The sequence below is a fragment of the Dermacentor silvarum genome, chromosome 11, assembly GCF_013339745.2.
Source record: "Dermacentor silvarum isolate Dsil-2018 chromosome 11, BIME_Dsil_1.4, whole genome shotgun sequence".
NCBI lineage: Eukaryota > Metazoa > Arthropoda > Arachnida > Ixodida > Ixodidae > Dermacentor > Dermacentor silvarum.
Window position 1 is genome coordinate 4,505,210 of NC_051164.1, and position 25,648 is coordinate 4,530,857.

Sequence of the window (25,648 nt, forward strand, 5' to 3'; positions counted from 1 at the left end):
ATCAGTTGACGTTCTTCCGAGATGCATCTGTAATCTGTCGAAGATCACACGTTCCATGAATTTACCGAGGCAAGACGTGAGCGACATGGGTCTTAGGTTCTCCAGGCAGGGCGTTTTTCTTGGCTTTGGTATCAGCGTAATCTCCGCATGCTTGAATTCCGGGGGTAAGGACCCTCTGCTCCAGTGTGCATTGAAGAGTTTCAGTATTGCCTGCACAGTTGCATCGTCTAGGTTACGTAGCAACTTGGTGATTCCGTCCTTGCACGGAGTGATGTTTCGAGCGAGTCTTGCGATCGCACGTATCAGCTCGGTATGCGTTATGTCCCGGTCGAGCTCGCTCTTTTCCAATCCGGCGTAGTCAGCCGCTGGCTGTGCACCGAGTATTGGCTGGCCAATTTATCTACTTTGTAGGGCACACAATAGCTGATCGTCGGTGCCTCCGAAGTTGTGTACTACTCGGTTCATCGTGTGCTTGCCTGTAGTAGGTACGTGCGGTGCTCCCTGAACAAATTCGTCTAGGAGCGTTTCTTTGGATTCTTTTTATCTCCAGATAATCTACTGTCGGCGATATTCAAATTCGTATAATATACGTAGTTCGATGCGAGCTTTAAATTGCTCACTTTATTTCGCCTGAGGATTAACCGACACTATATTTTAAATAAAATCAAATGTAACTTTAATGTAACGACACATTCCAATGTTCGAAGCATAACTGCAACACGTTACTTTCGCATTAAAGGAACTTGTAAAGGGAATCCGTTTCAATATTGGGAAGGAACGAGGAATGAGCTTTCATTCCTGTTTTTGAGGAACGTGTACAACACTGCTTGATAGACTTGCCATGCAATGCTAGGAGACTCCCGAGCACGTGCAGCACCATATTTTTTTGCCCAAAATTTGTAAGCATTAGATTGTGTGAAAAATTTTCTTGAATAATCGATACGATATTTCTTTTTTCCTTGATTCGTTCCGCAATCTGCTACTCGATATTGACACACCCCTACTTTTAAGATTTTAAGAAAGGAAAAATTGACATCCACCCATAGGTAGCACAAAGCTACAAAGGAAACCCGCATGGATTTCTCAGAAACAAAGCTTTGCAGTTGAAGAAAAATTCGTCCTGGTCCGGGATTCGAACCCAGGACCAGGGCAGTTGATCTACACTGCAAGCTAAGCAGGAGGCTAACAGATCGCAGCACGAGGGCGAAATAACCGACAACTTAAAGCACAAGGACAATGAATATGGAAAATCAGTTCTGCGGAATTTTTCTGGCGTGCATATGGACAGTCATGCACAGCTACGGAAAGTGCATAGAAGAGCAGACTCTAGAGCGTGGGTTCTCAAAGTGGGTTCTGCAGGCCCTTCTTCGGGGTTCCGCGAGCTACTGATAAATTTTCCCAGGTTCCGCACTCGCCAAATGGCGGAGACTGCAAACACGAGGTGCGCTCGATCCAAAAAATATCCATTACTCATGCAAGAGAGTCAAAAATCACATTGCAGTGCGTAACAGAAGCGCACGAACTGCGCAATAAATACACCGGCAGCTTGTCGCCACCCAGCCTCCGAAAAGGGGTAGCGCGCCTAAGCTTTTGGGCTTGAATCTCGGAGGCTGTAACTTAACACCATGCGCATTTCTCCGGTTCGTCGATAAGTGCCAATAGCGTGCACGCAGACGTACACGTCGGAGCATTAAAATAAATGTACAGTACAAGCACCGATACACCTCATAATTGTACTGGCAGGCCTTCAGAGCTACTTCAGACGTGCCTGCGGCGACTTGAGCCCTTTGGGCCAGTACAATGCATGCATTCATTTTTTTTTTTTTTTGGACTGCCCGATTTTTGGGATGTTTTCACAGCCCCTAAAGAATCTGAAAAATCGGACATTGACTGTACTAAAGTCGAATCTCAATAATTCGAAAGCTTAATTCGAAAGCTTAATTCGAACTGACGCTGTGGTCCCGTCAAAGTTGTGTCTATTCCAATGGGCAAAAACGCTCGGTAATTCGAATGCGAAAGCATTTGCAACGGTTAATACGAACATACCGCGCACCGACAATGCTCGCAGCAGCGCGCCAAATAACGTGGCCGCGCCTTCGACCGGCATTGCTCCGACACCGCCATAGAGCAAAAGCTTAGGAGAGAGACCCCCCTCAATGCAGCGGCGGAGGCCCAGTCCAGCCAACAAAACTGCCCACGCCGGCCAACACTCGCTTCCTGATAACGGCAGAAAAGAAAGCTCCGGAGAGCGGGCTAAACGGGCGACGGGCCGGCTGGAGCGGCGGAAGGTGAGGGAGCTACGAGGAAGTCGAGAGAGAGGGCGAGGGGAGCCACCGAAGCGGCGGAGTTGCCGAGGCCAAATCTGCTTCCCTGTGTGGGTTCTTGGTGTCTCACAGGAGACCAACCACCGCGGGTTCGAGCTTAGCGAGCCACAGGGCCGCGTCAGCCGTCGCCTCCAGCACCGCTCGCGCGCGAGCTCAGAGGCCGCAAGGGGCTACCGAGCGACGCACGCAAAAACACAGTAAAGCCCTGAGTTGACGGAAACTGTTTGCTGAAACCGTCGGCACCAGCACTGCACAAACGCCCGCACGGAGGGGAGCCAAAGGGGTCCCGCACCAGGGCGAAAATACAATAACAGGCGCCTATAGCACGTCGCGGCGAGAGCACAGGATCAAGCTGGGACACGCCGCTAGGAAAAGTCCCAGCAGCTATGCTACTTGCTCTGGCAATAACCAATGGGTCAACTCGCGAGAGCACGGCAATATCCTTCGGCTTAGGCTTTCGGCAAGTGCGGCTCGGCGGGGTACGACCTCGCGCGAGCACTAATGGCACCGCTCGTCGGCTTAGCATCGGGAAAGGATCAGCACGAAGTACGCGCTCCCCGCACGGGCAAAGGCACCGTGCGCGAGCTCCAGTCCTAGTCACAAAGGTGTCGGCGGACGAGAGGAAAGCATGAACGTACCGTGCGCTGGTCCCGGAGAGAAGTCCCGAGGCACGCTCCGCCGCTAGCAGCCGAAACGCCGGCCGCCTCGTGACGTCAGCGCCCCGCCCTCAGCGCAACCGCCGCTGAGGGCGGGGCGCTGACGGAACCAGTTACGCGGAGGACAGGGAAAACCGGGGGACGGAGAAAACCGGGGGACGGCAGAACAGGTGTTAGCCCGCGCCATGACGCCGGCGCAACCCTCAATCCCCACACCTGCCGCCCTCATCCCTAACCTTCCACGGTCTCCGCGTGCCCGCCCGTCGCCATGCCGGCGCCGCCAGATCCCTGAAGTTTCATTTTCTGCCGTTATTCGGAAGTGAGCGTTGGCCAGCGTGGGCAGTTGCACTCGCTATGCGCTTGCGCGCCACTATATTTCACGACTCGCACCGTTCGTGCATCGTGCTATGGTGCTCAAGTACTTCAAAAATACGTCCTTCTTTTAATTAGAACTTCTTTTAATTCAAACAAATTTTCAGGCCCCTTCGAGTTCGAATTATCGAGATTCGACTAGGTTTAAAATAGCAAGCAAATGGCACATTTCTGCTTGAAACATTCGCACGGTTGTACAGGAGACCTTCATTCTTTAGAAACATTGACAGCACCTTTCCTGGTTCGGAGGCGTAAGCATTATTTCCTAGCAGCTGCTATGGTGCCTACCAGCATTTTTAAAAGCTCTGTCCAGAGGTAGGGTGCGTGAGCTCTGCAAACAGATTCTTTGGGAACCAGAGACCAAGTAAAACAAGCACAACAGGCCTTACAACAGGCGTACCTAAATTTTTTTCAGAGCAAGGAAAGACAAAGAAGACAGAGAGGCAAACACACACAGCACTAAACGCTTGCGTCTTTTTCTTTCCTTGAACTGAAAAAAGAAAAAAGATTCTTTGTAGGTTACTCATGCATGACCAACCAGCTGGATTTTCAGTTCTCTTAACAGCTTCGTCGCATATTATGCTACACAGAAATTGGGGTTGTCGCTTTGCAAAGGCACAAAAGCTTGCAAAATATTTTCTTAAGATTTCCTGCTTTACGTTCATGCAGAAGGCACCAGGAGATGATGGGCTTACCCAGGTGCTACTAAGCAAAAGTTTTCCCACAAACAAGAGCATCAAAGCGAGCCACCTCCATAGGGCAGCCATAGCAATGGAGCAAAGGTTGTTCCGCTCACCGTTCGCTGCTTCAACGCTGAAGAGGTCGCATCCATCTTGCGGGTATGCTCGCTCCGGGCCCCTTCTAACTCAACACGCTTCTTGAGCGTCGAATTCCAGTGGTTCTTGATGGCATTGTCAGTCCTGCAACCCAAATGGTTCACTCCAGTCAGCTAGATAATGCTGTGCCCAAATGATCAATATCCTTTCAAATTCACTAGAGTCAGCTAGCGGACTAACTACAATAGAACTTCATTCATGTATTGAAAAAAGAAAAAAAAAGCCGACAGATATAACACTAATCGGAAAAACGCACGATCCAAAGGCAGTAAAAAATTTGGCAGACTAGGTATATTGACATTACCGTAATGCAAACCATTGCGCGAATCATCGCAGCACGAGATGCCAACACGTGCCGAACTGGTGGGGCCCGAACGGCCCAAGAGACGCACACGTGTCCATCTTGCAGTTATGTGCACTCTACTTTGCAGCAGGTGTAAATTTTTCACAGCAGTCTTTCACAACACAGCGTAACGTGCGACCTTTTTCAATGATTTTTGACAAGAACACTCATGGAACACGAAAATGTGCCTGTAAGGCGTTGTGGTTAGGCAAGCGTAACAAGATGCTGCTACCAGCGTCCAGTAACCTGGTACAGTGTAGACCGCTTATAATGTAAGTCGCCGGAGTCGCCAATATCCGCAGTATAAGCGGTACCGCATTATAACCAAAACAACTATTTTATTGCGATAATGGATACTCCAGGTGCATTTCTGCCGTCGCTGTCACCGTACTCTAGGTTCCGTATTCGCTTACTAGATAAATTAACGAGCACGGTGTCATGTGCGCACAAGCAAACATGAACACATCTCGCTCGTTGACCGCGGAAACGAACTGCCAAAACGCTCGAGTGACGAAGCGCGGCGAGCGAATTGACCTTCGTGCCATCATGCCTCTCGCTTCAATGGCGAAAACACGGCGCGCTGCAGACTTTCCCCGTCGCAGATTGCTTTCCCGATATGGCCAAGGCGATCGTATCGCCGAAGTGGATCATCGCAGATTACGTACTGCTTCGGTCTACAAACCATTCCTACATTGAGGGGCTTTACCGTTCAGCATTGCTTTGCTGGCGAAAATCCTCTCCTTCTGTTTGCGCCAGTCCCGAACGCAAGTTTCGGATTCTCCGAACACCCGTGATGTGGCCCAATTTCCGTCCGTCTCCGCACACATGATCACTTTGCTTTTAAATGCGGCATCATGATGAACTCGGTACTTCATGCTGATAGAGCAGATGCAGAGAAAGACAGACAGTACACTATTGCCTAAGCATGTGTACTGCAGCACACGGAGGAAGCTACGGTAGCTAGGCTCGAGAGTAGCTAGGCTCGACGCATGTGCGAGGCGGCCATTTTGAAATGCCCACGGCTATATGATAACATAGATTTAGGGTCGTATGGCGGCCATTTTGAAATGGCATCGGCTATATGATAACACAGATTTAGGGTCGTACTCGATTCTAACGCGCACGCAATTGTTGGACCTGTTTTATCGGAAAAAAAGTGCGCATTAGATTTAAGTAAATACGGTATTTGTGGCTTGAGGGGAGCGTTTGCAGTCTAGGTTGACTGCTGAACTTCCAGGCAGCCGCACTATAACCGGTATTTCATGTCCCACAACTGCACTATAAACAATATGCGTATACATAGAGTGCTATGGGAAAATTAACGGGAGTCTGAAACGACCGTATAATATCCAGTCCTGCACTATAAGCACGTTATAAGTGGTCTATGCTGTAGTATTGAGCCCTGGCTGTGGCGAAGCACGTTTCTAGCTGGAGTTTTGCATTAATTCGCACTTTTTTCTGCCCTGTTGCGAGTGCAAAAAGGCTCGTCATTTCTGACAAACCACGCCGACCACGTTGCGAGCTGGCCGCAGTCTAGTTTAACGAAAACGGACTCTCCATGTACTGTGGGACGTAATGTTGGAAACAGAAGGAATCGGCTACGCCGATTCAGAGAGACCGAGCTCAGCCTCAAAAAAGCGTCACTGGCGTTACTGCTGCGTCGTGAGCTGCCACGAACAAGAAGGTCTGAATCCCAACATCAGATTCTACCGTTTTCCTTCAAGGCCTCAAAGCAGAGCGTCGGGCGCGCTGGATAACTTCACTACCCCACTACGAGCAGCACAGGTTTCAGGGTTAAATGTGCTCATCCTTGACCTCAAGCCAGCACGTTGAGGCAGCACCAGCAAGGCAGTATTGATTACAGCACATCGATGTTCGAGCCCTAGCTGTCGTTACAAGCTACATCTCGCGAGCAGCGCACGAGCTCGCGCTGCAGCGGGATTCGCACGTATGTTACTGCGAGCTCATATGCATTGCATCAGTTATTAGTTGCTAAAGGGACAGACACACAGCTACTACAGCTAAGGCATGACTACTTGTCTAGCGGCATGCAGTCAACAAAGATAGTAGGAGGCTCGCCGTTTCGCGGCTTGCTGAAAGACCGCTGCCATCGCGGCGCATACCGTCGTGCGCTCGAATAGTTCCGTACACATGATGTCTGCTTATCGCTGCTGTGAATTCATTTATAGCAAGCATTTCCTCGCGTCCGTGCGCCTGAATCTAGCAGCGTGCAACGCGACTCGCTTCACTTGTGATTGAAACCGCACTAAAACTTTGCCGCCTTTTTCTTGCACGGCGTACACGTATTCGGCGTTGCATAATTGCTTGCCTTTACGCAGCGTGCCACCCCTGAAAAATCTTCGGCACCCTATATTCGCTGCAGGCCGTGGTACAACACAACCAAAAGTGGCGGGTCCATATTGCAAACGTGCTTTCCGAAGCAGACGACCGAGCTTGGTACTACCCAGTTCAGGACAGAGGGCGCTCTTTAGCACCACTTTTAGCGATATTAATGAGTTCAGTAACTCGGCCCAGGTGATATTAGTGGGAGATATGAACGCGCACATGGACGATTTAGACGGATATACTGATTACAACGGCTCTCTAGTGCTGGATTTGTGTGATGAACAGAACCTTATAGTAGTTAACAGGGAGAATAAGTGTCATGGACAGGTAACGTGGCAATGCGGAAACAGGCAGTCATGTATCGACTATGCCTTAGTCTCAGAAATGGTCTACGAACAACTAGACCAAATGATAGACGAAAATGGAAAAAATTGCCTGGGAAGCGATCATAGACGTTTAGCATTAAAGTTTGGGCAAGATACCAGCGCAGAACATGAACCAATAGCCTCAGAGTTTTTAAAAATGAATGACGAGCAAATAACCGAGATCGCAAACAACATAGAGACGAAAATTGAGGCTTTTCCTACAGCAGTCTGGGAATATAAGGAACTGGTGGAGGTTATGCAGCATGAAATAAGGCGGACACGGCAAAACAATTGTTGGATTGGAAAGAGGAAACCACGTAAGTGGTGGAACAAGGAAATTAAACAAGCTATAGAAGAGCGTAAAGAGGCATCTAGGGTTCATCGAGAAGCCAAAAGTTGGGATTACAAGAAGAGGTGCTCCTTAGATGGAATACATACCGAGAAAAGAAAAGGGTTGCGAGTGAGCTCGTGCAAGAGAAAATTAAATGCGCAAGTGAACGCTGGGTGCATAACATTCACAAAAGAGACAAAAGCGCCCCAAAAAGATTCTGGAACCATATAAAAGCACTCGGATCTCCACTAGAAACTCGCAAACGGCTATAAGGGATGAAGACAGTAACATCTATGAAGGCGATGATGCGCTGCGGTACATCACAGACATTATCAGGCATAACTTCGGCACGAGAAAAAGCGTAGTTCAGACAACAGATCCAGCAACAACAGAGAGGCCTAAGAGATCAAAATTTAGCATAGAAAGCTTTTATTGGAAAAAGGCAGCAGAAAATGTCCCTAACAACACGGCAGCAGGACCCGATGAAATCCCAATACAGCTAATCAAAAACCTCGGTCCAAAAAGCAATGCCATAGAGCAAGTGATTAGAACAAAGAATACTCTCGTTGGATGGCGTGAAAGCAAGATGAATTTCATCTACAAAGGCAAAGGAGATAAGGATAAGATGAGCTCGTACAGGCCAGTTACAGTAACGTCGGTGATATATAGAATGGCAAGGCAAGCCATAAAATTAGAACTGTCGAAGTGGGTGGAGGAAAACGGTGTATTGGGGGAACTACAGAATGGGTTCAGGCCAGGCAGACGCTTAGAAGACAATATGTTTGTACTAACTCAGTGCATAGAGATTTCAGTAGCTCAGAAAAGACCTTTATGGATAGCATTTCTAGATATTAAAGGAGCTTATGACAACGTAGACAGGGAATTGTTGGGGGATATTCTTCAATACGAAGGCATAGATGACGATTTCGTGGAGCTGCTGAGGGAGATATATCGAGACAACCAAGTACAAGTGGCATGGGAAGGCCGAAAAGGAAATGAAATGGTGGGAATCCACCAAGGATTGAAGCAAGGATGCCCTCTGTCACCATTGTTGTTCACGCTTTACGTCAAGGGCATAGAAAGACGACTGGAAAACAGCGAATTAGGTTTTGATTTATCCTACATGCGTAATGGACAAATGGTGCAACAGAAGGTCCCTGGACTGATGTACGCAGACGACATTGTGCTACTAGCGGACAATAAAAAAGATTTACAGATACTTGCGAATATCTGTGGGAACGCAGCGACAAATCTAGGCCTTAAGTTAAGCACAGAGAAATCAGGGATTATGATCTTTAATGAACACACGAGTAACTTCGTGGTGTCAATTCAACAGCTAGTAATAGCCATAGTGAAGCAATATAAGTACCTAGGCGTACACATAAACGAAGGAAAGAATTACTCAAGCAACCACCACGATAATCTGAAAATAAAGGGGAACCGGAATGCAGCAATAATGAAACACAGAGCACTGTGGGGCCACAATAAGTATGAGGTGGTGCGTGGAATCTGGAAAGGAGTAATGGTGCCAGCGCTAACATTTGCAAATGCCATTATATGCTTAAAATCGGATATATTGGCGGATTTGGAAGTTAACCAAAGATCAGTAGGCCGGTTGGCTTTGGGAGCCCACGGTAATGCGACAAATGAGGCAGTGCATGGTGACATGGGTTGGGCCTCTTTTGAAGTCAGAGAAGCACAAAGAAAAATTAGTTTTGAAGAAAGGCTCAGGAACATGGATGAAAATAAATGGGCGGCTAAAGTGCACAAGTATCTCTACATGAAAAGCGTGGACACAGAATGGAGGAAGAGGTCAAGGAAGTTGGCAACCAAGTACAGGATAATCGAAACTGTAAATAGACAACCAGGGGTCATCAGAAAGAAAGTGAGAGAAATAGAGACCGTGAATTGGATGCAAAGAATGGAAACGAAAAGGACAATGGAGATTTACAAGAATGAGAAGAAAGAAATTAGAAGGGAAAATCTGTACGATAACACAAAGGGCAGTGCCTTGCTATTTGAGGCTCGAGCAAGTTGCCTAAGGACGAAAACATATCGGAACAAATATTCGGAACTAGATGAGACATGTGTATGCTGCAGTAAAGATCCAGAGACCACTCAGCCAGGCGCGTAGCCAGGGGGGGGGCTTATGGGGCTTCAGCCCCCCCCCGAAATTTTTTCGTGCTGTTATGCACCGCCGTCCAAAACAACCACTGGCGCGGGACATCATTCTGGATTTTGTGTAAAATGTATTTTTCACGCTCGAAAAGACATTTCGGCGCGAACATTGCGAACTCGTGCTGGATTTCGTGGCAACGCCATGCACCCGGAGTCACGTAACGCAAGAAGCCCCATCCGAGCACAAAGTTTCAAGGGAGCTTCGATGGCCGATGGCGAGCGGACTCGTGGCGGCATCTCACGGCGGCCGCGGAATCTACCGAGCGCATGGATTTCAATTCCGAAACTTTATGAGTATAAAGTTCTCAAACTTTTGACTGACATTTCCAAGGATGTGATTTAGATTTTCAATTCCCGAACTTTATAGGTTTAATGTTTTTTATAAACTTTTGACGCCAAAGGTGCACTGACTTTTTAAAGTCGTACATAAGACAATCCAACGAGACAAGCCAAATGAGCACACTATCAGACAAGTTGACAAAGTACGCAGTGAGGTCCGATGAGACGAAGCGTTGTGGTGATTTATTTGTGCCGTCATGTCACAGAAAAAAATATCAACATTTTTTTCCCCTGCGCCAAAGCGTCCATGTCAAGACACTACAGCCAGCAAAGGTAACTATGTTCTTATTTATTTTTTCTTATTTGACTTGTAATCTCGGGGACACATTGAGTCTTTTCAGTTTTCTTGTTCTCGCTACCTGCGGGCTGCCAGAGCCAGCCAGAGCGCATGCGTTTTTCTCGTGTTGTCCCTTCCACCGCGCGCCGCACTTCGGTGCGCGTTCGTTTTTCTCTGGCAGAGTGGATTTTGACCTGGCAGCGTTTTGGACGCTTTCTGGCTAGCAAACTGGAAAAAGAAACAATGGTCGTTCGCCGGCTGCGGCGGCCGCGCGGGCCCTATGCGATGGGGTCCTGTGGACACATTGCGTCTTGTGCTGTTCGCCTTGCTCTCCGCTTAGTTCGCGTTAAGCGAGTGGCAGCACGAAAGTAGCTGCTGTTGCCGCTCCTGTTCACGCCAGCGTTTTCATAGCGAGTGTCCGCGGCCATGGAATGAGATGTGTTTGTTTGTTGATTTAGTTTTCCATTGTGCTGCTATCGACATTCATTGCTTGGCCCTTCCGGCGAAACTGTGACTTTATTTCTAAACATAACCCACAACTCTTCAAACCCTACCATGGCGATTAAGTTGTTATTGCGATAATTGGACACTCCAAGCGCATTGTTGCCGTCGCTGTGAGGTTCCGTGTAAAGTCCAACGGCGATAAAATCGTCACCGTGCGCCGTGCGTTGTGTGTGCGAGTGAAAGCGTGCGAGGGTGAGCCGGCAACCGTAGCTTAATCTCGCGCACGCGAGAGAGGGAGGCGGCCGGAAGCGCATGCCTCTTCGTTCACGCGCGAGGCACGGGGAGTAGGCGACGGGAGGGGAGGGGGGTGCGTTCAGCTTCCGCGGCTGCTGCTCACGGAGCTATCTTGAAAGCAATTTGCGACGTGGCAGCGAGCAAATTGACCTTCGCGCTGGCTCTCACTTCAACGCGAACTAAACGTCGAAAGCGCAGCGCATACGAAGCTACCGGCGCTCGGTGAATGCGCTTTTGCTCATCGCACATCGCTTTGAAGATGAGGCCTTCGCGGGTGCGCACTTCGGCCTGCCGCTGGTGCGCTTTCGTTTTGACGAGCTCCCGCGGTCATCCAGCGAGATGTGTTCATGTTTACCTGTGCGCGCGGGACACCGTGCTTGGTTATTACTTACTTCGTATAGCTGTCTACTAATTTGCTATCGCAATTGATGCTTCAAATTTCGGGCGAAACTGCGACTTTTTTATAATGTAGCTATAACTGCTTGTTTATCATAAAAAATTTACTGACAGCTTCACAGCTCGAACTGTCACTCAAGACTGACTGACAGTTTGCTGTAATGCATCTTAGCGTTCGAATAACCGGTTTTTTAAAAAAACAACAACTAGGGGCACGATGGTTTTGTAGACTACATATATATTTTTTTAAACTTGTACTAAGCTCCACTAATATGCTTATCCTTCAAAATATTTGTATAATTGACCATAATTTACCAACGAAACAATTACTTGCCTAGGGCGTCAGACGAGCACTGAAGGTGATGCTGGGCAGGAAGATGTCCCGCAAGTCGAGCTCCTTCAAGGGGATCAAGACCCTACTCTTGGTAATTTACCAACTCTGCTCTTCATAGCGTTCTTATTTCAGAGATGGTGAAGCTCTCTAATGAGCTAGCCTACGTGTGTAGCACCACCGCTTGCATAGTCGTGCAAAACGTAAGACCAAGCTAATTAATTACCTTCAGATGTTAGCTATTTCTCCTGTGCGGTAGAGACAAAGATGCACCGTGATAAGAGCATGCTGATAGCCTGATACATTTGCAGTGACGGCAGGATGAACGTTGGCAACGTAGTACATCAGCCTCCTTTATGTACTCACTCATTACACTCATTCCTGCGCCACTGGCGGAAATTCTCACGCTAACTGTGTTGCCGGCACACATGCGTAAAAAACATGAAAAGAAAACTAAACACGGGCGGTTTCCGCCAGTTTGTTCGGTAACAGCTTTTCAGTCAAGTCACGAAACCGCGGACCAGGGCGTTACGCTGCGAGTATGCAGGAAGGGCCTTGCTCATGAAGGCAAAAAGATGTACTTTCACACGTAATACTGCTGTCATACACGTCGTTAAGTGATTAAAAAAAGAAAGGAAAAGGTGGTGTCTTGTACGGCTGGCAACATACATTTCCCGCCGAACCTGGAAACGCCTTTGGTTCAAGGGGAGCAGCGACATCTCACAGCCGCTGCTTAATTTTTATCCCTTCCGGTTTTCACAGGTACTGCTTCTAGACATATTATTTCTACCGCCACTGAAGACCTGCCTTCAGAGACTCACCTGAAAACTGTGCCGCAGGCACCTGCAACGGCACCGCCTGTGCCAACATGCTCCTCAGGTGAGAATTCCCGCCAATTTTTTATTATTCGCTGGATTAGTATACAGTTTGAAAACGGCACAGTCATACCGTACTACATAGTGATGCATTAAATCTTTCCTTCTTTCAGATCCACAAAAGGTGGAAACAAGCAAGTTTGACATTGGGATGTACCAGGATTGCTCAAAAATAGAGGATCACACCAGATATCAGCTGTTAACTTCTCCTTGGGTTCCTCCGCAAGGTTACATGTTCAAATGCACGAAAGATTTGCACCAAAAACGAAGGTTTCAGTTGGCTTGGCTTGATAGGTACCACAGCTACTCAGCGCTTCAAGAAGGTGCGTTTTGCCGAGTGTGTGTCCTTTTCTGCAGACATGAAGTTGGCAAGGGACAACATGCCCGCACTGGAGCCCTCGTGTCCAAGCCGTTCCAGAAATGGAAGCATGCGATCGAAATCTTCGACGCACACGAAAATACTAAATATCACCGTGACTGTCAGCTGGCAGCTGACAATTTTGTCCAAACATTCTCAGGAAGCGCGCCCAATGTGATCGATCAGCTGGACCAGGGCAGGCAAAGTCAAATAATAGAAAACAGAAGAAAGTTGCGCCCTATTATTGAGACAGTTATTTTTTGCGGGCGACAAGGTCTGGCTCTCCGTGGTCATAGGGACAGTGGTCCTATGGATTTAACCAAAGCCCCCGCTGAAAATACTGGTATTTTCAGAGCGCTTCTTCGCATGCGAGCTGATTGTGGAGACATAGATCTGAAGAACCATTTGGAAAGTTGCCCCAGTAATGCCTCGTATTTAAGCCCAGATGTACAAAACCAAATTATAGAAATCTGTGGTGACATTATCAAAGAAAGCCTAGTTGCAAAAGTAAACGCTGCAGGCTGCTTCTCCGTACTTGCTGATGAAACGGCGGATATTGCTGGAATCGAACAGCTTACCATTTGTGCAAGGTACCTAAGCAAGGATTCCTACGACATCGAAGAAGTGTTTTTAGGTTTTGTGCCAATTCAGGACCAAAGTGGCAGGGCCCTCGCTGACACCATTATAAAATTTCTGATAGACCTTGGAATTGACATGCATCATCTTCGTGGCCAAGGTTATGATGGTGCCAGCTCGATGGCTGGTAGAACGAATGGTGTGCAAGCTGCCGTTCGCGAGAAATATCCAGCAGCACTATACACACATTGCGCCAGCCACTCCCTCAACCTAGTTCTGTGTGCGGCGTGCTCCATCACAGACATCCGCAACTGTTTTGGAACGCTAAAGGCAACGTCGAACTTTTTCCGCAAATCTCCTAACCGCACACACGTTTTACGAAAAATGATAAGTTTGATGTGTCCTGAGTCCACAAGGCAGCGACTTTTGGGATTATGTGAAACGCGCTGGGTGGAAAAGCACGAAGCAGTTCTTTCATTTCTGAATCTGTTTGAACCGGTGATCGCGGCACTAGAGGAGATAAAGTTAAACGGCAGTGGTGAAAGTCCAGTTCAGGCAAATAGTCTAGCGTTGGCACTTTTGTCACCGGCATTCCTTGTGAGCCTGCATGTGGCGGAGCATGTGTTAGCGGTGACTCTGCCTCTATCAAAGAGGTTGCAGACCAGGAACATCGACATGAGCGCCGCTATTGACGACATAGATGTGGTACAGCAGGTGATCGAAAATGACCGCAAGAATGCGACTTCTTCATTTTCAGAAATATTTGCACAAGTACAGGAACTTGCAAAAAAACTGAATGTGGAAATCACGAGCCGACGAGCCGGTGTCCGACAGCAGGATCGTGGGAGCGTGGCATCAGAAAATGCTGAGGAGTATTTCCGGAGAACTGTGTTTATTCCATTCATAGACCACGTACTAGCACAGCTACACCAACGGTTCGAAAAGCACAGGACAATCTTAAAGGACTTTTGTGTAATTGTACCATGCGCAATACCACAAATGCAAGATGATCGAGAGAAAGGAGCAGAAAATCTCCTGGCCGTTTTTGAGCAGGACGTGGATGCGAGGGCTGCTTTGGGAGAACTGCGACTATGGTGGACAAAGTGGGCGAACAAAGCAGCAAGCGAGCGCCCCAGCACCGGAATAGATGCCCTCTCTCATTGCGACTGCAGGTTCTATCCGAATGTGTACAAACTGCTGCAGATTCTAGTCACCCTTCCAGTGACCACTGCTAGCGCAGAGAGAACATTTTCAAGCATGAGACTACTAAAAAACTACTTGCGCTCTACAATGTCTGAGGAACGCATGGTTGGCCTGGCGCTTCTCTACACCCACAGAGACGTCGAGATCAACGTGTCCGAAGTCACTGATCGCTTCGCTAAACTTCCCCGCCGAATGAAATTTGTCCTTTAGATAGCGAAGCAACAAAAATCAATGCAAGTAAAGATCTCTGTTCCTTCAGGTCCATAAATGCGTAATTATGAAAACATATGACTGTTCATTAGCTTTAAAAACCGCAGAAATGTTTGCCGCGTATTGTAACAGTTAGCATCAATACATATCATGATTTCTGCGACCATAGTTTTGTTCTTGCCTGGGTCGTGTCGTGTGTCTTTCCATGCGTAAAGTTTACTATCTGTGATTGCGCAACATGTTTATTTGCCTTGTTGAACGCATTATATACAGTGACTTTTGCTTCGGTATGGGGATTTATTGTAGACTTATAAGTATACTTAAAAGACTTGTTTTTAGGTTTTGTTTGTACATGCAGTGAACTTTGTTTCCAGTCACACTTTGTTGCCCTTTATCAAGCTTTACTTCGCAATTGTATATTCCATTGTATCTTCGCATTTCTAATGTATATTTTGAAGAATGTCTGCTTTTTGAATTTTTATATGTGCTCTCTGTTGCGACTATAATTTCGGTGCAATTGCTCACAATACACGACCGGTGACAGCTGCTCCTGCGCAATACACTGGAACGAAGGACAGCGTCACTGAGATTTTTTCCCTGGCCGCTGCATATGTAGAAAAACGTAAACAATGTTCTTGAATGACAGAGATTCATTAAAATATTTGTACTGAACTTGTTCATTTCGTGGCTTTTACATTTTTCGTTTCAGCGGTATGCACCGCTTTGCTGGTTTAGAAGTGATATAGTTCTAAAGTTCGTACGATATTTTCTTTACTTAATAAATAGAAAAAAACATAAAAGCATTGACATCAGTTATTTCTGCCGCAATTTTTGAGACATAGTAAAATATTGTTTTATTAAAAATACATATTTTACTTGTCTTGACAGTGCGTAGCGTTCGAGAATTCGTTTGCAGCATGTTATACGCAATCACATTGGCAATGGCAATGCAGTTATTCATGTATTTGATCCCTCGACCAATTCTACGAGGAGGCAGTGCTGCAAAGTGAGCCCCCCCCGAACAAAATTTCTGGCTACGCCACTGCACTCAGCACATCCTAATGGAATGCGACGGTATCCACCCAGCGAGAACCGTAGGTAACGTGCAACTCCCAGAAGCGCTTGGGTTTAAATTGGAAGGAAACAAACAGATCAGCCGTAGAGATCAGCAAGAGACGATTAGAGTACTGGTGGAAAATAATCAGGGAAAAGATGGATACGACCTGATCTCTTAAAATCATAGGCAGCAATAACAGGTAAATTTTTGAAAAAGAAAAAGAATGAGAGGTATACAAAAATGCTAGATAAAGAACATGTATAGTATACCTGATTAAATCAAGCAGGCTAGGTGACTATTTGTCGCCGCCCCGTTTCAAAGGGGATGCCAATAAATCATCATCATCATCATCATTAGCAGCGCCCCCCCTGGGCAAAGCAGGAGCCCCATAAACACGGAGGCAAAGGAGGCAGCTGAGGCAAGCAATGGACGCATAATCAAACATGGCAGCACCCACAGGATCGGCGCGAAAAGGGTCAATAGGGACGGAGGTTAGGTCCACTATTTACAGTGGCGTTGCATTTCTTTCTTGGCTGACAGTGGCTCACATAAGCTCAAATTTGTACTAGCTGGGGGGTGCATACTATTGTTTAGCATGTAGTTACACCATGTTCCTTTAAGTATCCACTGTAGTACTCTACCAATGGAGGGCAAACAGAAGAAGCCTCAGTTCAGTGTCAATGTTTTGCGCTATTAGCAGAGGTCACAAATTAACACATTCACAAACAAAAGAGAAAGATGTGCACCACTACCAACAGTTTTATTAGGCCTTCAGAATTTGCCTATTGCTGCACAAAATACTCGAAGACATGTGCCGAACCGCAGCACCACAAAAGAGAAATAAAGTAAACAGATTATGGTTTTGTAGTTTCATGCGACAAGTTCCAACAAGTTTCTGACGCGAGCAACAACTGATGAGGCGAGCAGTTTACAGGACGGAAAACGCTGTGACCAACGGTTTAAAGGAGTACAGACACAAAAATTTGAAATCGAGATAACTTGTTTGATTTACGTGGACACACACTCATCGTCTACAAAATATCAGCGGCAAATATAGCTTAGCACATATTTAAAATCAATTTTAAAAGTACGTTCGCGCAGCCACCCACAAAGCGCAGCACCTCGCGACAGACATCAAGGAAGGATTGTAAGTAACTAAGAAAACGCTTCGTCACGAGTTTGCGCTGCCGTCGGGGCAGGGCCGGCGAGCAAGTTTCTTCGCACTCCGTTCGTCCCGGTGCTTTTTTTTTTCTCCCTAGTCGAGACGCTGGCCTCGTTCGTCGCTGACGGCGGCACAAAAATCGGCTCAATTGTTTCTGACACGAGATAACTCTTAGAGTAAAGTGACCTCGAAAGTGTGCATGTTATGAAATGTTGTGCGATATGGTTATTCGTTGGTGTGATTTTGGCTCGCAAGCGGTCAGCGCAGCTGCCGCAGAAATCATCTCTACGAAGCGGCTCGCCTTGCTAACATGTTTTCTCATCGCTACTAATGCCATCGGCAAAACTAATTGTACTGTTCAGTTATGAGCGTCATAAATGTGCAGAAGTTGATTGTGTTGACGAATATAGGTGCTTTATTACGAGCTGCTGACGGATCGCAAGGGCCGTCAGACCCGGATCAGATGGCCAGAGAGCTAGGCCTATACCGTTTCCCGGCGATCGCCAGCTCGCCTGTGGTGGATCGAATCAAAAGTGGTTCGCCACGTATAATACGGTGGCGACTCCCGCTTGGAGGAAATAGTCGCCGCTGGACGACGAAAACGAGGACGGAGATGACATCGCAAAGCTCGTGCAGGCATAGCAGACGAGCTAGCAACACGAAGCTCGCTCGCCTGCGAGCGTGCTGGCTTGAACACGTCACAGTTTTGTGCGATCACGTGCTCACTGTGTTTACAATCCCTCTTCTCCCATCCCGTTGCTCTCTGAAACCGAAACTTGGACTGGTCGCTGTAAAGAAGACTAAATAATTAACTGTAGCGCTCTGAAGCAAATGAGGTTTCGCGCCGTGATTACTGGCTACTTATTACAGCAGAAAGAACAAGTTTGAAAATTTTTGTGTCAGTACTCCTTTAAAGGAAGGAGAATGCTGTCGCCAACAGTCGGCAGACCAATGTCGGTGTCACGTAGGCCTAGTGTGAATCAGCCTAAACTGGTACAAGGCTACAGACACATCACTGAAACATCACTACTTTCCTGAATGTCTTGGAATATTTCGAATAATTCTCCTTCATCTGTCAAATAGGGCCCCTTTTCTAATAGCTATCACCAACCAGCCCAATAAGTACTCTTTCTATGTTTCAGCAACTGTCGGTTCCAAGCTCAGGCTTCCCTCACTACTGGCGGATTCCCATGCATTGTTAACCATGGAGTAAAGCGCTCCAGGCCTTCCCCCCAGACCACTAAGAAAGAATAGCAGGAGGCGAAACTATGCGTCGGTGCCAGTGCGAGTCGTGATAATGTCACGCTGGGTGAGGAGGAGACACGCAGCTGTAAGGGGGGACACGGGTTGTGGCGACCAAAAATCGCGAAAAAACGCGATTTTTTTTAATTGCATTGTTGGAATGTACAGCTATTATTGCACCTATATTGTTAATTTCATACCGATAATGTCAATATTTTAGCCGCAATGATGCCATACACGACACGTACTAGCTGAATTTCAGGCTAAACTGACGCTGAAACGGCACATGTTCCGAAACGCGCGCCTGCTCTTCCACGTGTGCTAGCGCGGACATCTTGGTCTCATTTGAAAGAGCCGCTTTTTGCCTTCAAATTCCCGCCAGAACGGGCCCCATTCAGCTATTGGCCACTTTAAAACTGCGCGCCAAAAAAAGATACTAAAACGCTCTCCTATTCGGCACTTGGCGCACGTGACTTGAGCTTGCCTCCCAATTGGCGGAACGGCATGGTCATCGTCTGCTGCGCGCTTGGAGACGCGCATCAGCGTTGCCATCTGGTGAAACTCGTCACCAGATTTCGGAAATCTGGTGAAAATCTGGAGCTTTTGGTGGCCAGGCTAGCAAACTTCTACACCAGACAACATCTGGTGAAATCTGGGGAAAACCACTCTACCGAAATACTGCCCACCGTCGCTGCTCATCCAAACGTTTACCACTAGGGAGCGCCTATGGCCGCCCGATCGTAAGGCTGATAAGCTACCGCTAGGGCATAGTCAGAGTGCAGAGTCGACGTATCCGTTGGCAGAGTCAACCAAAGCTTCTATTTGCAACGCATGTCTAGTTATGAGGAGCTTCACTAGACGGCGTCAGCTGTTCAAGTGAAGTGAGTGAAGGAAAAGCGTCTTCCCTCCAATCAAGCCATTTTTCAGGGCATGAGTGGACTTCACCCTTCGCGAGTTTTGTCTCAAACTGCACGACATTCTGTTTTGCAACTTCCACTTCAACATCTGATTGAAGAAAACCTGGACGTTATTGAAATACAATACAGGAGAATTGTTATGCATCTTGAGGAGGCCGTCTTCGAAGGCAAACTTCCAGACGATTCTGCAACATTATGAGCAGGGATTTTCAAGTTTGAAAATGCCATGGGTGAAAAGCCCTACAAGGAACTTGCATTGTATTCGCTGGCATGCCTTTCGTGCCCAGTGTCAAATGCAGTGGTGGACCGTGTCTTCAGTCAGGTCACTTGTGTGAAGACAAAGTACAGAAACAAGATGTCACTGAAAACTTCGGGTTCCATTGAACGAATTCGCACATCGTGTGCCTCCAGAGACGGCTGTTGCGTGAAGTTTGCTATCACAGACGATATGCTAAGCAGGTTTCGTTGAGACATCTACGATGCTCCAAGTGATGATTAAAGGCTCCTCATCATGACTAAATTTGTAAATAATAAAGTGAGTACTTGACGAATGTTAATTTTGTAGTCCAGAATTCGACGCGCCCACTTTACGCGCACATTTCTTGCGAATAAACACACTCGCTAAAGTTGCAACAAAAAATTTTAAGAAACTTTCGCGAGTGTCTGTTTATTCACAAGAAATGATGATTTTTAGTAATTTTTTGGCAATTTTAGTTTCTTGTGAAATCTGGGGAAATTTTAGCGAGTTTCTGGTGTCGTCCCTACTGTCCAATCTGGCAACGCTGACGCGCATTGAGACGCGCCATCTTGCCCCAGTGTCAGCGAGAAAGCGTGCCGCGTTGTCGAAAACGGTGCGCAAATTTCGCACGCGGCACAAGTTTGGTGCTAAAAAAGTGCGACGGACGCTCATCGAAAACTGCAAAGTGCGCTACTCGACGCCGCAAAACGACCAGGACGCCACAACCTCAGCGTTTGATGCCCAAATCGTCGATGCAGGAACGGTAGGCCTAACGGCCGGAGCGGCTGCTGCGATTCAGAGTCCGTCTGCCGCCAAGCCTTCGACCTTCACTCGCGGCAAGATACGATCTACCGGCCACGACCTACTGGAACTACAGACCTGCACAGATGTCCGGCTTCTATGGGAGCAGCTTGCGCCACTTTCGTTCAACCGGTGGCCATAGGTGGCGCTTTTATAACCTGTTCGTCTGCTACTCGGCGAGCGGCTGGGCGGCGTTCGAATGTGTGCGCCTGCTCTTCTGTAGCGGGCTGCTAGCATATATGACAATTTCTTGCGAAGACAACAGCTAGTATGTCAAAATTGTTTAAGTGTACTCATTGTAGTGGTATGTAATAACGCGTAAAATAGTACACGAATTCTTTCTAGGTTTGCCATTATGCGGAAATTTCGCGCCGTTCCACACAAGAAAAAAAACAAAAAACAAAAAAACTAACTGATCGAGTGATTGCTTACGTGTTTGTTCGGCCCGTCAAATATGCATCGCAAAGCTTTTATGAAACTGTGAAAACTGACGCTAGAGTCCTTGCTTTGTTCTGCTTTACATGATGGCACAAAGCAGTATACCATAATGTGATCGTTTACGTGATCCCACCTGTAATTAACTCAAGCAAGCTGCATGTAGCCAAGGCTGAAGTTACATGCCTTCTGCAGCGTCTGCAGATTCACGCAGTTTGTGTGTGCTCTGCGTATACATGTCGTCTGCGTGATTCTTTCAAATTTCCTTTTTCATATCAATATATCAAGTTCTTTGTTATTGTATTTCATTATTACTCCATTGTACTATATTTTACCCTATGAATCTTCTGGTACTCAGATTTTTCCCCCTTCTGCGAAGGCAACGGGAAGAAATGTTATCGTCTGCCGGCTGTACTCATTTTTCTTTCTTGCACCGCTCTTCCTATTGTATCTCGTGATTGAAATGAGAAGCACTCATTTACAAATTTTGTTTTCTTTTTTATTTTCGTGAATTTATGCATTTACAAACTATGTAAACGATCTGTGGCTGCCGAAATAGCGGCACGTGTGCTGGAACAGATCGCAGAAGCAGACGACAGCGAACAGGTTATAACTAGCGCCACTCTGCTCGTACGTTATATCCCTAGCGGCAAAAGGGGTGAACTAGACCAGGCGTGCTGGAACAAGGAGATCTGTGCAGGTCTGTAGTTCAGTAGGTCGTGCTACCGGCAACCCTCCGAGCTGAAGGAGGAAGCGGCGAAAGCCAAAGCGAATCTATCGGCGTTATCTTCCGCTCCAGCGACGGAGAGGAAACGCGAGTTCGTGGGTGACAGTACCGACGATGCACTTCGCCCGGCTGATGGGACTACGTTTACGATTGTGGATTTGAGTGCAGTGAACACTTTATTAACGTTTGCGACGTGCAAAAACTGCAGTGGTGCTTTCGAAATCGTCCGAGACGAGCGGGAATACGAACTTGCTGTGAAGCTGCGTTTTATGTGAGCAAACTGTGGAGAGACTCGGTGTGGAGCTCGCCGAGCGAATGAACCCCTTTGCTGTGAACGTTTTGGCTACGCGTGCCATGCAGGAAACGGGCAACCGACAGACCGCGTTCAATGACATTTTCTCGTTGATGGACATCAGCCGTCGGGCTCTTCACACGAAACCGTGGTAGAGCTATGTGAAGGCGAAGCTGACGCCTGCGGCCGATCGCGCGGCACGTAATCTGACGAGCGACTGCGCGCGGTCGATTCGCGAACTTTACGCCGAACTGAACGTGGGCAAAGCAACAGAAAACTTGCGCCAGTCCCCGAAAAAGCGGCACACAGGGGCTGGAAGTCGCAGGACTACACGTCTGGTGCCTACTGAGCTGTTCCAGCTGTAAATTTGCAAATAAAAAGGTTTTGCATGTTTTCTCACTTTTCTCAAAACTTGTTTTTGGGTGACTTCACCAGATTGTCGGAGTGATATCTCATGATCTAGAACAGCTAGAGCAATAATTCTTTCCTTAGCAGAAAGCCTAATCTGCATATTACAAAGTGCTGAGAGCAGAATTTCAAATTTCTGCACATGTATATTTTTATTTTATTAATTTTCTTTTGTTGTGGTAGCCATAGGACAAGGAAATAAATTTGATCACCTGCAGAATGGCTAATTATTATTTAATTTGAAAACTTTCTTGCAGCATTGCATTTATTGCATATTATAGTATCTAGCTATGAAATAATATTCACTTTCTACTGAGCAGTTTTTTTTTCATTGTCTCCGGAAACAATAGAGCGACAGATTTGTGTATATTCTGAACAAATGGACCTACAAGAAAAATTATTGCATATTTGAAATCAGCACGAAAAACTAAGCAAGCCTGATTATTTTCATCAGAATTGGCCATAAGAAGCAGGACATAATCTCCACAACCCATGTCCCCCCTTAAGTCATGCTATCGCAGAACCCCTTGCGGAGCCGCAAGGAACTACTTTTGTTGTCCCTCGCGATCGGCGCGGAGCGCGCATGGCCACAGTCATCTGCTACAGGCCGCTTGCGCTGGCTTGTGCTCAAGGAATAAAAGAACCTGCAGACCGCTTCAGTATAAATATTTTTTTTGAGATTTATATTTAGGATCACATGCCTTTTATCACACGATAGCAAGAAACTAACACACTTGAAAGATCAGACGATCTGCAATCGTAGCCAGGTGCGTATAGAAAGAGCAGACTATCTGCAACCATAACAATGTGCGTATAGAAAACTGTGCTTGGTGCTTTCCAAATTTTTTGGCATAACGAAAAACTAGCATTCATTCTACTTTATTATCATGTGCCATAAAAAGTGCCGATCAGAGTATGCGATACATAGCTAGGAAACAAAATTCCATTATATTTTTGCAGCCCGTTTGGGAAGACGTGGACAGACGGAACAACAGAGTAGAGCAGAGTCTGCCGCTCGCTTCGCACAGTCTGAATCGTCCCTTCATAAGTTCTGCAGTTCCTCCACTCTACGATGTAAGTGTTCAATGTGTATGCGTTCACTGATAATCGAAAATGGGGCATCGATGCTTTGTCCCTAACTGTAACAGCGGATATAAGTACCGCGCGGAAAATACACGAACTTTAAAAGCTCCAAATGACCTTGAACGCCTGCAAGAATGGGCAGGAGCTACAGAAAGCGAGGATTGAGAACTGACGACAAGCGACTACATCTGCTTAAAGCATTTCCCCAGTGGAAGAGTCAGCAGGCATAAATACTACGCTGACCTTGGATGTGCAGTCATCCCTGGCTAGCCAAAAAAGGCATTGTTGCTCCTTGGGGGCGGTACTGGTCGATCCCCGTCTACTGGCGCTCCGGCAAGCTTAACGAGAGCATGCTGTAATAGCTGCCGTCTCGTTTAGCGACAAGCATCGTGTACAGCTAGATGATGATGTATGGGGTTTTTTGGCGCAAGGGCCAGATATGGCCAAAGAGTGCCATACACATGGTGATGAGTTTCCAATCAATTATTTATGAAATAAAGGAATGTACTGTGAATGGTGGGTGCTAAATGGCTGTAAATAGGCCTAAAATCAGTCGCTGTAACTTGCGTAAGATATATAAGTATTAAAATGATGACAATGACTGGAGATGTGAGCAATGACCATGGATGGTTTGTTCTGAATTGATAATGTCATAAAACGTGTACGTGAAAGTAGCACCGTTGCCTCAACAGGACCCTTGAACGCAAGGGCTGAGAGGCACGTGCTCTACAATAATGCTGTCGCAGCAGCAGCCTCTGAAGAGAGGATGTGCTACGAATGTAGGGGGCTGATGACTCTCAATGTACCGGCATCTTCAAGAAACTAACCTGTGATCAAATAACGCTTCTGTGCCCAAAAACATTGCTGGGTATAGAGGAACGTGTTGTTTGTATGCTAAGGGGCAGTATTTCTTTCTTTGAGGCTCTAATTCCTTGCACTCTATTAAGACATGGATTACAGTTAGCGTCTCGCCACATTTGCTACAGGAAGGGGGTTCATTACCAGTCAACAGGTGAGAGTGCGTGCCATACGTGTGGCCAATCCTAAGGCGGCAAAGAGTAACTTCGGTTTGTCGTGTTTTCGTAGTGGGTGGCCAATTCCCTAATTGTGGTTTGACGGCGTGAAGTTTATTTCTTGTTTCCGCATCCCATGAGTGCTGCCAATAGCTCCTAAGGCTTTTTCGCAAGAAATGCTTCAAATCTACTGCGGGAACAGCTGTAGAGGATGTGTTCCCCTTTCTTACAAGGCAAACGGCACTTTTATCTGCAAGCACATTGCCCTCAATGCCTCTGTGGCCTGGTACCCAGCCTATTGTGACACGTTGGTTAGATCTATATGGTGTGCACAGCACTGAATAGAGCTCACTGAGCACAGGGTTTTTGTGTTTACGAGGAGACATTAGTGCCTTTACTACGCTTAAAGAGTCGGTGAATATAACAGATTTTTGAAGCTTTGTTTTCATTATATTGCTACACGCGTGTGGTATTTGGTTGTTTGAACGAGGCGCGCGGGCGCCTAGACGAAGAAGACGAACTGCTCTGGGCTCTCGAGCTATCGGCTGATCTGGCCAGCGCTGCAGCTATCTTTTGTAAATACAGTAAAACCTCGATAATTCGAACTCGGTTAATTCGAAATTTCGGTTAATTCGAAGAATTTGAGCGGTCCCGTCATTCTCTATGCAAATTTTACCGGATAATTTGAATGGCCCGCGCGGCTCTATTCGAATAATTCGAAGTTTCCGGCTAGTAGCAACGTGCGGCGGTTAGGTTAGGGCGCTCCGTACAGTCGCCAACCGATTTTCCGAGCTCGTGGGGACTGAAAAATAGTCCGGAAAACTCTGTTCGGCCGAAAAAAAAAAAAGTCATTAGTGCGGCTTACAAAAAATCTTTAATAATGCCCTGCCTCATACCACGCTTGGAGAGGATCGACTTGCTTGGATTTGCGCAGCAATGACGTCGGCTCCGTGTACAGTCGACACGAACGCCACCGCGTTGGCGATCTCCGCCAACGGAGTTCGCCATGGAGATCCAAGAAACGAGCTTCGCACCGCTTAGCTCTCGCGAAGGTACAGGAGGTAGCGCCGATCACTGAGACATGGGTCTCCGAGACACCTGCTCGGTGTACACGCCACGTTCAAAATAGCAACCGAAACTTGAGGAAAAAAAAAAAAAAAAAAACACTGAATTAACACGCGTGGTGTCAGCGCGCACGAGCGAGCGAGCGCGGCCGCCG

General features: G+C 47.1%; 1 protein-coding gene across 1 annotated transcript in view; it reads right to left on the bottom strand.

Annotated features, from left to right (window-relative positions):
* LOC119433600 (myb-related protein B-like) overlaps positions 1 to 25,648 on the bottom strand; it is a 200,707-nt gene that overhangs the window by 143,952 nt on the left and 31,107 nt on the right. The window contains exon 5 of the mRNA XM_049659049.1: positions 4,149 to 4,272. Within this exon, the coding sequence (XP_049515006.1) occupies positions 4,149 to 4,272 (124 nt within the window). The remainder of the gene's footprint in view (positions 1 to 4,148; positions 4,273 to 25,648) is intronic.